The following is a 15,788-nucleotide window of genomic DNA, read 5'->3' as shown; positions in this document are numbered from 1 at the left end:
GTCTGGTGGGGGCTAACTGAAACAGATTGAGACAGCTCTTGCTCACTGCATCACTAATGGCTGCCAATGAAAGACGTCTCTGTGCTGTTGACCCGTATGTGGAACAGGAGCACGTCGGAGCTCAGAGCGATGGGGGGAACAGCTCAATATAGAGAGTCTCTTCGGCATCAGTCACCAGTCAACAGCATCCTCATCCTATTGACTAAATGTTGCCCAGAAATAGAATCTAATCAGAGGGTTAGGACAGGCTCTAGTTCTCCTAATGGTTTACCATTAACTGGCTGGATCAAAGCCCAAAGTATAGTGAAATGTGAACAATATATTCCAAAGGTTCTTCACAGCCATACTGTAATAAACTATAGTTAGCTGTATTTTTTATCAAGTTTATGGTTGGCAAGAGTTGAGAAGAGTAAGCCTAGGGCAGCAGCGTCGACCAGAGTAGATTGATAGAGAATGTGATAATAACATACTTACCTCTGGTTTGGATTCTTCTAATCATCATCTGTCAGAAAACCCTTTAATAACCTGAAAAGAGGGCACAAAAGACAGTAGCTAAAAGTTGGACAAGATGCAGAAACACTTTGCTCCATTCAGCTGTGTTGAATGGATAATGCAAGAGTGTAGCCTAATTGAAACCATTTCCAAGCCATTTTCCAGCCCGGCCTCAACAGACTCATTACCTGCATGGCATAATAGACAGCGAACACAGGCGATGGTGTTAATTGATTATCTAGGTCTCAGCTAATGGAAAATATACAGCCTTATTGGATCTTCCATAAAGCCCCTGTCAGGAAACTGTCTGTAAAGACCCCCAGAGTAGGTACATACAGTAATCCCCATCTTTGCAGATTTTGCCCCAGGGACCCCCAGATTTGAAGATTTTTTATTTTTAAAAATGGTTTGGTTCAGCTTTTCATAATTACCTACAAGTGGAAAGATGACGATGTAGTCAAATCTGGCATATTCACATATGACAAAGCTGATCAATTAAAAACAGGGTTAAAGTATTGGGGGTCCATGCGCCTCACTTTGAGAACAACTGGCCTGTACAATGCTTAAATCATCATTCTACAGAAATATAATTTGAGTGCAAAACTAATTTAAGTGTAGGCCAGTGTCCAAAAAGTCATTGTATTTCCATCAAGGTTGAGATGAAGATGCGGGGGAATAGCTCCTTTCTCCTATCATGCAGGCTCCAGCCTCCAGCCCCTCCTCTAGTCTAAAATGCATCGTTTGCATCAGTACTTGGGAACACTTGTCCGCGCGCCACCGCTCCCTACAGTGCATTCACTGACTCGACTTTCCAAGCTAATGACAGACAACCCCCCAAAGAGTAAAATGATATGTTTTTAGCACGTTTGAAATCGGAATTAACGTAGAATGGAGACGCGCCTCGGTCGCTGCCTTTATAGCCTTTTTGCTAAGTGGATTTGGCTCTTCACCTTAACTTCCATCCCGGGCATAACAAGAGCGGAGGTAAGGTGCATTCCCTCATGCCAGCTGCCGGTTATCAGAGCTTTTCCCCGGGAACTCTCGGCGCTGGATTTGGTTGATTTTGGCGAGGCACCGGCTGATGAATCGATTGGATTTACCGAGAGGTCAACGGATGCCAAATCTGTGAACAACGCGGACCGAAAGCACAACAATGCGGAATTTACCGAAAGTTCGCTCAAAGTACAGCAGCCGTTGGGAAATAACACAGTTCGTCTCCAGAAGGACGCGTTTAACGGTCAACAAAAACTTCCCGAAGTGTCTCCTCCAAGTGCTTCACGCGCGGCAATCCCTTCTCCCAGCGCCGGCAATTTCACCGAAAACAGCAGCGGCGAGGGAAAAAATAACAGCTTCTACGGGGGAAATGGGGCGCAGGTCGGCGTGTCGGTAAAAGAGGACAAGGTTGTGGCCAGTTTAAGGAGTCGGTGCCGGGGACGAAATAAGCGCAGCGCTCCAATGGCGGAGCAGAGCGGAGGGACTTGGTCCGGATTCACATCTGACGGCGAGGATGCCTCGTCTTCGGGTCAGCAGGACTTTCACTTGACAAGTTCAACATTTGCACTCACCGGGGACACGGCTCACAACCAAGCCATGGTGCACTGGTCTGGCCAAAATAGTAGCGTAAGTAGCAGCTTATCATGCGTGGATTTCACTTTTTTGACGCAGTGTGGTCAGTATTCAGTGATAAATCATGTGTGGCGACTTTAGTTTAGCTAATAAGAGGCGTCAGAGTGATTAGTGTCTACTGAGAATGAGCTGGCAGACCAGCAGACACAGTGGAGATTAAATGTGAGGCTGCATGGTTTAAGGGAATCAGTCTTGGTGTGTCTCTCTCTCTCTCCCTCTCTCTCTCTCTCTCTCTCTCTCTCTCATACACACACGCACACACACATGAACCATGCTGTTGTCTATTGGTTAGCTGATTTGGCAGATGGGCTGAAGTGTACAAACTATTCAGTATTTTAGTCTACTTCAGGCAAATTACAAGTTGGGCAGGTGTTGCGTGTGCTGCATAGTTTAAGGGAATCGGTCTTCTTGGTGTATGTCCTCTCTGTCTCTCTCTGTCTCTCTCTCTCTCTCTCTCTCTCTCTCTCTCTCTCACACACACACACACACACACACACACACACACACACACACACACATGAACCATGATGGTTAGCTGATTTGGCAGATGGGCTGAAGTGTAAAATCCATTCAGTATTTTACTTAATACAAATTACAAGTTGGACGTGTTGCGTGTGCTGCATAGTTTAAGGGAATCAGTCTTCTTCGTGTATGTCTATCCCTCTGTCTCTCTCTCTCTCTCTCTCTCTCTCTCTCTCTTTCAGTCACACACACACACACAGACGCACACACACAAATGTGGGTCATGCTGTTGTGTATTGGTTAGCTGATTTGGCAGGTGGGCTGGAGTGTAAAATGAAAAATGTATTACAAGTTGAACATGTGTTGCATGTGCTGCATAGTTTAAGGGAATCAGAGTATCTGTGTTTTCTCTCTTGCTCTCCTCCAACCTCCCCCAATGCCTCTGCTTCTTCCTCTCTCTCTCTCTCTCTCCCTCTCTCTCTCTCTCTCACACTTATGCACGCTCGCTCGTACACACACACACACACACGCACACACACACACACACACACACACACACACACACACACACACACATAAACCATGCTGATGTGAATTGGCTGGCTGATTTGGCAGGTGGATATGTGGGTATTTCACAGATTACATGCTGAACATATGTTGCATGTACTCAAGCATTCACATTTTTTCTGTTGCAATTTGTGCTAATGTAAGTGAATAGTAGTCCAATGTTCTTGAAACTGACCAACACTGAACTAATTCCTTTATAAAAAAATGCATCAGCCACATCAGCCTTGGGACTTTTCATGAACAGCCTCATAACTAAAAATGATGGATAAAAAAAGTAATTCAAAAGAATCCGAATTTTAAGTTGATCTCCTAGTTTCAGTGGACAAATTTGAAATCCTGAAATCTATCTTTCTGTCTATCTGTCTGTCTATCTATCTATCTTTCTATCTATCCTTCTATTTATTGACTTACTTACTGTGCTGCAGTATGCACTCTCCTGCAAAATAGGGAGGGAGGCTGGGAGGTTAGGTACTGTCTGCTAGACTGTAGCTTAAAATAAAGCACACACATTGTGTTCTGAAACATAAAGTTCAGCTATGTTGGGAACTGGAGGGTTGTAGTGAAACCCCATTATAGGTGCATATTAAATAGGTTTTAAACCATTCAAGTTCTCTAATACTTGACAAACGTATTGAATCAAATTTTTGGTGTGTGCAAAACAGAGTTGCAAAGCAGAGAAACAAAACAAAATACTCAAAAAACATATAAATTCTAAAAGGCAACATCAAAACACCAAAAACAGCTTGATTGGAAGTCTTCCAACCAAAGTTTAAATTTTTGAACTTTGAAAATTACATTATCAGACTATTGTCTTTCTGAAAAATGAAATAATGTAGTGATAGTGTTCTGGTGACTCAGATGGCTAAGGCGCATACCATTCATATTCATGATGTAATGTGTTTGTGTCTGGCTTCCCACCTTTGTCACATGCCACACCCCTCCTCTCTGTGTTGGTGAACGGCAGTTGGTCGCCAAGGAAACTTGCGAGTTTTTCCAACTGGCCTACGCGGCTCGCTGGCTGACTGCTGTGTTGATGAGGGGTGTTTTTGCCGAGCAGGCTTCTTACTGTGACCGCCTTTTTACTGATCACCATATATGGTCACTCTAATAGTAATGTTAATAATACCATCAGGGATTATTAATTCTAATGTTTTAGTTTGATTTAAAATCAGAATTATTTCCCAATTTGCCAAGTTATTATTTGTTCAAAAAGTTGATGATCTAATCCTAATGATTACAGTCAGTTCCCCCTGCTATGAGCGGATTTGAAAGAGGTGTGAGGCAGACGCACATCAATAGACGACCTTAGCTTACTCTGAAAACAGCATGCCGCATTTAGGGAGAAAATAAATAGGCAAACACACTTACAGAGAGAGGTGCGAGGAATAGGGAACTGGTGAGATTCTTGGAATGTGCTTTTATGCACCTACTCGATATCTTTCTCTGTCTGTCTCATTAATCCGATCCACACTGTTTGTGTGTGAAAGTCCTGCTCTCACACCAGCTGTTTCACTTCAAGCAGTTGACCAAACACATATTGACGTGTGCCAGACATGAACTCAGCCCGATGTGAAAGCAATAAGCTTTTTGCACATCACCTGTCTATTCAAACAGCTATCCTATTTTACTGAAAAAACAGTTGCCTACAATTATTAGCTAATCTTCACCGTTCTGTGGAAAGTGAGAGTCAATAGGTACCTCTCCGAGTAGCAATACACCTGAATGCATGAAATACAAAAAGAAAAGAATTGGCACACCATGGCCCTAGACAAATGCCAGATTGTTATTGATGTAACCATCCACAGGCATTCACCCTTTGGAGCACCGTTGTCATTTGTCTGAGGCAAATGGGGATAAATTATCAGTTAAAGATCAAATCTTGAGGAAGAGTGGGGGCTATTCAGGATGGACTGAAAGATGGTCTTCATCATTGCAGATCATCACAAGCTGTTAATTACAAGAATGTGCCATGACTCCTTCCATAGCTGGACTAAAAACACTGACGTGATAATTGAATATATGGTGACATTTTGGTAAATCGGATCATTAGGCTATACAGTGTTGCTTAATGGGCATCTGAAATTATCCAGTTGAAAGCCGATATGAAGTTGCCTTTTAATGACCTTTTTTTGATTGATATTTTTAATGATTTATTCAAGATAAGATAAGATAAGATATGATGAAACTTTAATGATACTTGTAGGGAAATCGGGTCGTTGCAGCAGCAAATAGTAATAGGATACAGCAAAGAAAAATAGAATAAAAACAGAAGAATCAACAAGAATATAGCAAACAGGGGTTATAAAAACATATGCAACTATTATTTTCAACACTAGAATATGTTAAGTCGAATTTATGAATTAAAAGTATGGGAAAAATATGGATTACAGCATTGTTAGGGTGTGCAAAACAGCAGCAGTAGAACTTATTGAGACAAAGAAAAAAAATAATGCAGAATATGTAATGTGTAACAAATATAAAATATACCCTATGCAGTATGAAATACGTGGAAACATTATAGAAATATCAATACATATGCAACATATTACAATGAAAAGGATATGGGAATATGCTGGAAATAGATGTTAATTCATATATTAATATGTTAATAATATGTTAATGTATTGAGTGTGAAAAATGTGCGTCATAATCACATTAACAAGTCTACAGAAAGCCATGCTCAGAAAGTATGTAGACATGTAGATGTGCATTGTTAAAAACTATATATATACCGTGTCAGTTTAATCGCTTTACAGATGCAGGTAACAAATGTACCGAAAATTTAGATCTGGATATGTGCATTGCTATCTGTTAGTCTATCTAATCTTTTGGAGGTACCATATTTACAGAAAAATGTCAATGTACAGAGCACATGTGTGTTATCATCTGCTCTCACTATCATTATAGAGGTAGCATAATTACAGAAAATGTGTCCTATGTTACCCTGAGAATGTACAGAAATATGTACAGATCAGAAAACAGTGCAAGCAAGTCGTATAGATTGGTTGTGGTCCTGAGGGTTCAAGCACTGGAATGCAAGAAGCAATGTAGGAAGGCTTGTACAGACAGTGCAGGCACTTTGCTTCAGCACCCTCCTACTTGGTTGAGGCTGGGGCCATTTGGTCAGGAAACATTGTGCAGTCTGTCCTGTACAATGCTTTGGTTGGCACAAAAGAGCACCCTGGGCTCTCCATGTTGCACCTTGGGGGGAGGAGGGCGGAGGCTGAAGGTGCTCCGTAGCTGCATCAGCCCACTGTAGAGGTGGTGGGAGGGTTTGTCTCAAATGTCTCAAATGGCATTCAGTTTAGACCTCATCCCTCCCTCTGTTGCTGCCTGCAGGGTTTCTGGGCTCAAACCTTTTCCGCCACCTTGATGCTGCCTCCCGCAACGCAAAGAACAGTTTGCTGGCCACAGCAGATTGATACATGGGGAGTAGTCTGTTGCATATATGTTGACTTGCACATGCTCTCAGCACCCTGGGGCTGATGCTGTCATGGCCCACTTGCTTGCCTGTGTGGACCCCCCACTCCTCCCCCCAAATCCCTTCTCACCTGGGTGGCTGTGATGGGCAGGGTGGGGAGAGGGCGGGGGGGTGGGGACTGTGGTGTTATCTCCTAGAATGAACATCACACATCCTGCTAAAGAATTATACATAAATTCATGAAATACACTATGAAAAGAATTACAACACCATGACTCAAACTTCCTGCCAAGACAAAGATTTTTTATTCTGACAAATAAATGGATGGCATTGCCTACATTGCATGGATAAATAGAGCGGCTGGTCTTAAAGCCCAGCACTAGGCAGAAACTACTGGCAGCCAGCGCACAGCTCTACCAAGCCTTCCCGCGGTGAGGTTCTCTATCGCCTTGAAATCCTGCCGAGTGTTTTTTTCAGCAGGCTGGTGTGGACCCCTCCTGGGTTTCCTTTCTTCTCCACTGTGTGCCGTCTTAAAGAGCATAAATGCCATAAAAAATAAAAGAACAACATATTATTTTAGACCGAGATAAAGTTGATTTGGCTAGAAAGTTGCATAATGAGATGCCTCAATTTTTGTGTCGACGAGCCCCGCTTTGTGTTCAAATCCAACTCATGCTGTGCTGTTCCATATTTCTGTTACATATCTCTTGTATTTGTTCTGTCTGTCTTCACTGTGACTCCTCATTGTCCTGTAAACAGCTGCAAAAGCAAGTGAGCAAAGTGTCTATTTGTCCATTAGCAAACATACTTTTGTGTTAAAATCAGGAAACGTCTAGACACATTATAAAATTGCTTTCTGTATCTGTGAAATGTGTTTAAAGCTCTGCAGTGTGTTTTGAAACTCAACGGTGAGTGCCTCATTGCACCATTTATGAATCACATGAGTTGGTTGCTGTGTTGTCAACGTTCTTTGGTTGTTGCTCAGTTGCCACCACATTTTGTGTTTCAGACTGCAGACAGGGCACATGAACTCTTTTGCTCACCTCAGCCCTCGCTCTTGACCTTTAGAAACGATCGCCCTCCAGCTATAATAACCAGTATAACAATTGCTTTGTAAAAGGTACAAATCAACCTCCTCCTTCTTCTCTGTTTCATGTGTCAAGCTATGGTTGCTGGTTCATCATTTTACATCACTTCTATCTTCTATCCTAAATACTAGCTCATCATAGAAATATGTCATTGGCTGTTTGTAAATGGCAATGGTTTCTCTTTTGGCCTTTGGGTGGCCACCTGCATTCTTGAACCCCATGAGGTACATTGTCTGGGTGCTGTAAGAAAGGCCTCCCATTCAAAACCACCCGACTTTGACTCACTTTATGAAATTCTTTGACAGTGATACATTGTTCCTGTGATGGCTAACATAAGGTTTCAAACATTGTTGGCGAGCCTAGAGGTCAGTCAAACATAGGATGAGAGAAATCCTTCCCAACATTTTTATCTAATTAGCTGTTATCCTTTTTTTTTTTATATCAGAGGAGATGTAGAATTACTTTATTAGGGAGGCTGGGGAGCTTTTAGTCTGTCAACATGTAAGTAATCCTTTATCTCACTCAGCACCCCTAAATTTCAGAACGACTACTGAAGAGATATAAGTAGTTTCAAAAAAACATCCTCTGCGCAGTGGGTGCTACTGCTCGGCTGAAAAACATGCCCACTTGATGTTTAATCTTGCCTGCACTGATCAGACCCCCTCCTCATGCACATTGAAGCTTCTGGGCTCAGCAGGCTACTATAGCCGAGCTGTTGAACTAGCCTCGGCTCTCACTGTTACTGAAGAAGCAAATGATGCAAAAAGTATAAGTCCAGAGTGGAGGGAAGCCGTTTCAGATGACTTCTCAACCGAGCTATATCCACATAGGACTGTTGTCTTGACATGAGGAAGCCAATAAGTCAGGCAGTGTCTGTTCTGCTTGAAAGCGGTAGCTAGATCACGGAGTATCTGCTTGCTGTCCATTTGAAATGCTGACTATTTGATGTTGAGAGATCAAAGATACAGTGTGCTAAGGTAGCAGAATGTTGCCATTAATCACTTTATGGTTGAATTTTATCATGGTAAATTTCATTATTAACAGGAATCACATATTTTAAAAAACTCTAGTTGGCCCCCACCGCAATACAAGTGCTGAAAGGAATGACAAAACACATTATATTCACATTCCCCAATGTGAAGATGTCTGACTTCAGAATATTTATTCACTGCGATTTCACTCCCCAGAGGTTGTGCGTGTTTTATCAGCACACTAATGATTTATTTTTTTGTTTTTTTTCTATTGTGAAGTTTCTTTATAATTCATGATTGAAGTGACCTGTTATCCATGGGAGAGCCAACAGCTCTGACTTCAAACAACGCAGCCTCAGCTCAACATCTGGTCTACTAGGAAACATTGCCTTTGTTAATAAAGTGATATAAATTGATGTGGCAGACAAAAGCCTCTGTACATTACACTTATAACTGAGGTGGTATTGAAGTATACTTGATGTGCTTCCATACAGGCTTTTTTGCTTTGGCCTCAGTTGCAAAGGCTATAAACAATTGAACAGAAATAGGCAGTTCTTTCTTTTGTAAAGGTGTTTAGCTATGCTGTTTTATGTGGTGATTTTAACAAGTGAGGGTTCATACTATATGCTTCTCTGGCCCCAGGGGTCTTCAGGGGTTTTCAGGATTCCTCGATCAGTGGGTTTTTCAAGAGTGCATTAATTTCTTTAAAGGCATCTACTTTCACATTGTTATCATTTTTATGGTGTAAAAATCTTGGAGGCATGTGTTGCTCTGCTTTAACTACTCTCCTCCCATAGATTGTCTCGATTCTTAGATTTAATATGTCAGACTCTAAGCACTAATTTGAATCTCATTAGATACGCAAAAATCTTGTCCATGAAGGTTAACTAGGATGAATATATTGCTTTTTACATTGTTTTCTGCAAACTATCCCAAAACAAAAATATGTCAAGTTAATTGTGTTTTTCATTTTTTCTTGATATACAGTATGCATTTTTTCTATATTATTGATATTCTAGTCAGTAACTTCTGTTACAATTGCTTTTATGGAATCATCCATCTGTTTAATTGCGCTGGCTAAATGTGATGACAGTTTTATTGATGAGGCAACTTAATTCCAACAGCTGATAAGGCCGGATCAAGGGGTTGGTGAGAGTGGGAATGAATTGTAATGTGTACGCCGTCTCGCCTTTAATTTGTCTTTTTCAGGTGTTCTTCATCCTTCACTAATAGAGTGCCCCCTCTCTGTCTCGACACCCCCACCCCACCCCACCCCTTCTTCTCTTCATACAACACCTTAATTTCACACTGGTAATCTCTTCAACCTAAGCCCTTTAAGTCACCATTAAGCCCCCATTCATTCCTCCATAATGATCAGATTCATCCCAGTCCATTTTACCTCCAAGGTTTGAGATTTGCACAGGATTTAGGGCTTGGGAATCAATTTGCTTGCTCTTGGATGTCAAGTAATCCATTTGGGAGATATTTTAGTGCTACCTAGTTGTGATTTGTGCTACATGTTAACTGATATCAAATGTCTCACCTTTGTCGAGATTCAAAGCGAAAAATATGCCAATTCATAGGGGGATATCCTTTGTCTAGATACAGAGGCGAAGATATGCCAATAAAATGGTGTTATCATCGAATGAAGCCTTTGTCCAATGATTTTAAACTAAAATGTAATGGCTTCTGTGAGAGTGACATGCAACCTCAGCTTCAAACACCCATTTCACACTGAAAAATCTACAAAGTGAATATTGTATCGCTGTATAGATGCATTAAGTGATACAACCAGCCACGGAGCTTCACCTTACACTTTCAATGTCTCTCAGAACACAAAAAACTTTTCCAGCTGCCGCTTTGGAGGATGCAAATTATATCTGACTGTTATACTGGATCCTTCCCAAGTAAATGCATAAAGTTAATTGCCATACAGGAGGGGGGAAATAATTTGTCCTACTTTCCAAACTGCTACGGGTTGTTTTATTGTGTATGACAGTGTCCATGAGGCTGTGACTTTTAGAAGGCATAAAGGCCATTTTATTGGAAGACCATAAATCTCTGCAACCCAATCTGGACACTCGCTACCACTGTTTTAACAAGCTGTGCAGATTATTTCTGAACTAGCTCTCCTTATAAAGGATTTCATACATTCAGCACAAAGTAATAGCAGAGTCAGAGTTTCCTCAGCCAGCTTATCAACCAAAAGGACAAATAATTAAGAAATAAATTGAAACTGTAACATTTGAATACATTGCATTCCTAATAGGAATAGGTTCTTGGGAAATTCTTGTTGTGTCATCATGAGGCACAGTACACTATTTACAATACATAGATGGACATTGCAGACCGGCTATCCGTATGGTACACACTGACACTTAATGTAACATGGTACATACAATACAAAACACAAATGGACATAACAATATGTTTCATTTCTTTTACTCTGTTAAGCGCTTTGTAACTGTGTTTCGATAAATTGCTATATAAATAAAAGTTACTATTATTATATGTTTGTAACAAAGGAAATGCAAGCTAGGCTAATGTTTTTGACAAGAGTCCTGTACCTACGGCCAGATGACATACTGATGCTGATTATGGGTGTATTGGGTTTTTGAGTATAGCATGAGTTTTGTCAAGCACAAAACTCTGAGGTTTTATGGAATAATGAGATGATGCTTAATTAGATTCCACAGATTTTGTTAAAGAGAGTAACAAGTCTATTTATTGACTCTGTAGGTGTAAAACAGAAGGTGAGGATGCTTCGGATGAAGGATTTGTAGAATAGTGTCAGGTGTTTCATCAACGGTATACTGTTAGTCTCCACATGATTTGAAGTTGCTTTTATCACATTACATGTATTACATATGTGTTTGTGCGCCTGGTGAGTTTATTATCTATCACAGTGACTAGGTATTTGTACTCTTGACCAGTTTGAATGACCTCTGAGTTTATGGTGATCATAGACCCAGAGTTTATTTTAATTTCTTTCCTTTTTCTTCATGTTGAAAGAGACAATTCTCCAAGCACCACCCTGCAAAAGATTTAACTGCTTCACTATAATGTGTTTCACACACCCTGAGATCATTCCCATGAGAGCTGTTATCATCTGCAACTTTTATGATTGCATAGTGTGGGGTATTGCGTGAACAAGTATTTGTGTAAAGTGTGAAGGGCACAAAGTTGCCCCCTTCAAGGTGTGAAAGACCTTTGAGATTTTATCAAATGCAATGACCCACTGAGGAGAGTGCATTCTTTTGGACTAAGTTGTTGTCAATCGGTAGCTTATGTAAAAGAAAAAAGTTAACTATTACAGTTTCTCTTCATATTGTCCTCTTGCTGAGAAGAAAGAAAATTAATTAATTCATTCATTCTTTTTCCAAACCCACTTATTCCTAGAAAGGAAATTACTAGTTAAATATATGTAAACATGAACCTATGCATCAATAATTAAGTCATGTGCACAGGCTTTGATTTAAGTTCAGATACTTGCTGAGGAAAAGAGTTTCTCTTTTCAAATTAAACCGAGGGAAATAGACCAGTCCACAGAGAGCCATTCATTAACATCTGGAGCAATTTACAAGACATCTTGAAATTTATGGCGTTTTATTCGTATTAAATAAAGGCCTGTATAAACCTTATATCTATGGCATTTTTATGATCCTCTTCAAAAAACATGTCCATGATATTTATGAGGCTAGCCTTGCTGTGCCTGGGATGAATGATAGATGCATTGTTTACTTATTTATTCATTTATTTATAGAGCAGCAGTAGTAGCATTTGCTGTCGGTGTAGTGTAACCCAATGGGTCTTAAAAACCATTACATAGCATATATGCTTAGCTTTATCCTTTGAGAGAATATGCACTATGCTTAGCCTTACAACAAACAGGGCAGTGGGCTGACATGGCATCTGAGTTTTATTAAAGCCGTGTCTTTTGGGGGACGAAATGAACATGGATGGCTCTGCAGTTTTGTTTCAGTGGCTGACACCTTATTGCTGCAGTTTTCTAAACTGATGATACACCCCTCCACCTCCTCCTAATCTGTTTGATCTGTTTTGTAGGTGATCCTCATGTTGACAAAATACTTTGACTTCAACTCTGGCAGAGTAACGGAGAGTTCTTTATGGAGGTAAGATCCCCTGCTGCTCTCATGGAGTATTTGTCTTCCATGTATGGGAATGTGGGAGCTACAGTAAAACGAATAGACGCTGCATTTGCAATGCTATGGCTTAGATAATGACTACTGACTGCATGATTCCCAAATGCTCAGTGTACTACTATGACAGATAAGCTAGATAACAACAGATGGCATTATAAAAATCCAGAAATCAAAAATATTTGCTTTCTAATATGGAAAGTCTGACAAAATATTTGCTTAACCAGTTTATACCAGCGTGTCTGAAATATCACTAAGGAATTGAGACCAATATCTCTGATATAATGATTGTCGGATGAAAACCTCATATCTTCAAAATGTTAACTTTTCAGGAACTCTGAAAAACAGTTTTGTTTTCAGACTAACCACCATGTATTTTTGAGTTTATCTAATTGTTTTCGAAAGGGTTTCATAAACCCAAGGGTTGTAGAATATTCTGAACCCATAGAGGAGCATGTGATCCTTCACCTGAAGTCCAAACTTGAAAATTGGCAAAATTTGAATCTACAAGGTTTTCACTCGACAGCGACTATATAATAACAACATATCATAACACTTCAGTACAATTGTAATGGTTCCCTCACCATGCATGCCACACAAGATATTCTTGTTTATTCTGGTAATTAAAAAAATCTCCATTCATCTAGCAAATTACTTCATGACTTTTGCTGTTGCAATTTTCTGCTTGCCTGATATGCTTAATGATACTATCAGCATTTTAACTAGTAGGTATTATTCCATTCTCCTTAACTCTCCACCACAACCTATTTAGTTTATCCTGTAATTGAATTTTAGGTCAACCGATTATGGGACCACGTATGAGAAACTTAATGAAAAAGTTGGGCCAAAAACGATACTGAGCTACTTATACGTGAGTCCGAACAACAAAAGAAAGGTAAGTTCCCATATGCTTATCATAAACATATCTGCCTGTATGGAATGTTGTCAAAACTATTTCTCGGCATTGCTTGCTGTTCACATCAGATTACAGTAGATACAAGATATGGCTTTGTGGAATCAATTCCATGTTTAGGTTTTTCATTTTTTTTGTACATTTTTGTTTCGTTATTGTGATGGTGTAATGGCTAACATTTCACTTTTTCGTGCTCATTAATTTTTATCACTCTATAACATATTTGTTATCATTTTAAACCCCCTGCTCATGAAAGGAAACATTCGGCGCCCCACAGATGCCTACGCTGCGTCTGTTCTAATGCAGTAAATTGCACAAGTAGACCTAAGCCCTGTGGAATGGATGCTGTCAAGGTGGGCCGCTGATTCCCCCGTCTCCTTTCTTGTCTCGTCTCAGATCATGTTACTGACCGACCCGGAGGTGGAGAGCAGCCTGCTCATTAGCCTTGACGAGGGGGCGTCCTATCAGAAACACAGCTTAGCCTTTGATATCCTCAGCCTCCTTTTCCACCCTGAGCAGGAGGACTGGATCCTGGCGTACAGCCACAACCAAAAGGTAACATAGCAGTCAAGTGGAATGATATAGCTAGAATAAAAGTGAAAATGTGGCAAACAATGCCGCCTGACAGCAATAAGTTATGTTGTGGAGTTGTTAACTCATGAAAGTTAACAATGCGTTTTACTTATTTTTTGTTAACTACTTTGCTTATCATTCTCTAGTTCTCTCAGATTGTATATATTATATGAAGCCTGGTGGATCATGATAAAAATGAATATCCTGCATACAGTAAATGTTACATAAGATAGGCTGTTGTCATGGCCGAAAGCCCTTAGTTTGTTAATAGTGGTTGGCTTTCAGGACCTGGTCTTCATGAGCAGAGACATCTGCCACTTAAGCCAAGGCTGCAGCTGCCAAGACAGCGACGGCTAATCACCTGTTCCCCTAAACAAGCCATAAGGTCTGGCTGCAGACTCCAAGTTTGAATGAATGTGTCCTCAGCACCACAGCAGAAAGTTGACAAGGGAGACACGCCCCAAACAATACACAAGCTCACACATGCACACTCATTTGCACAGATGCGCGTGTGTACACACTCCCACGTACACACACACACAATTGTGAGCACAAACGCACACACACACTTCATTACTCTCAGTGAGAACCCTGCTGTCTGCTTTACTCAACACCACAGACATCAAACTCGGCCTCCCTAGCCTGCTATTGGAAGACTTGATTTTCAGCGAGAAAAACAGTCAAGGGCTGGAAAGTGAGATAAATGGCGCAGGGGGGGAAAATGAAAGCTTGGTTGAGAGCCATCAATGGGTCGAAATAAAGATGCTCTGGAGAAGTTTGCCTTCAGGTTATTGTGTATGTCTTTGTAAAGTAAAGTGGCATCTGTTTTTCTCTTTTATGGTGGCTTGATTGAAATTAAGCTTAGTTTGGTTTATTTTCCATTTATTGATTGTCTTTTAGAAATTGTAAGCTCCTAGTTGAGCCAAAATGATGATGGTAATCCTTGGAAAGCTCGGAGCTGAAGAAGCGTGGCTGTTCGATCATTATGGCAAGACGACATGTCTTTTGAGTGCTTGGACAGAAGTCCAACTTTGCAGTAAAAGGGAGTCTAATAGCTTTATGGGAAAAGATTACGATGACAGTTAAATGAGTCATTTTATCATGCCAATTAGGCAGGAATCCTGCTGAGTTACAATAGGGAGGAGAGAGGCTTCCATGAAAGATGAAGACAAACTGGCTTGTATGTTAAAATCTAAGTCCAATTTTCACCCTCTCTCTCTCTCTCTCTCTCTCTCTCTCTCTCTCTGTGTCTGTCTCTCTCTCTCTCTCTCTCTCTCTGTCTCTCTCTCTCTTGCTCTCTCTCTCTCTCTCTCTCTCTCTCCAGTAGCATCATAACAGTTCAACTCTTCTATTTTCCTTTGTATTCAAAACTTTTGAAAGCATATTTAGAGCTTTAGCTGTATTTATAACTAAAGCATTTTCAATTATGTGCTCAGTATTGGGACAGTCACAATATTATCCAACATATTATCAACTTGACTCCACAATGTCAGAGAACTGACAGCTGCTCCATAA

The 15,788-nt window shown here is 40.5% G+C and overlaps 1 protein-coding gene across 1 annotated transcript in view; it reads left to right on the top strand.

Annotated features, from left to right (window-relative positions):
• Positions 1 to 1,380: 1,380 nt before the first annotated feature.
• The window catches only part of LOC139911235 (VPS10 domain-containing receptor SorCS1-like), a 36,032-nt gene continuing 21,624 nt past the window's right edge, over positions 1,381 to 15,788 (top strand). The window contains exons 1-4 of the mRNA XM_071898728.2: positions 1,381 to 2,112; positions 12,693 to 12,760; positions 13,583 to 13,682; positions 14,097 to 14,255. Coding sequence (XP_071754829.2) covers positions 1,381 to 2,112; positions 12,693 to 12,760; positions 13,583 to 13,682; positions 14,097 to 14,255 — 1,059 coding nt within the window. The remainder of the gene's footprint in view (positions 2,113 to 12,692; positions 12,761 to 13,582; positions 13,683 to 14,096; positions 14,256 to 15,788) is intronic.

The sequence above is a fragment of the Centroberyx gerrardi genome, chromosome 15, assembly GCF_048128805.1.
Source record: "Centroberyx gerrardi isolate f3 chromosome 15, fCenGer3.hap1.cur.20231027, whole genome shotgun sequence".
In the NCBI taxonomy this organism is placed as follows: domain Eukaryota; kingdom Metazoa; phylum Chordata; class Actinopteri; order Beryciformes; family Berycidae; genus Centroberyx; species Centroberyx gerrardi.
This window is presented reverse-complemented; position numbering and strand designations above follow the sequence as displayed.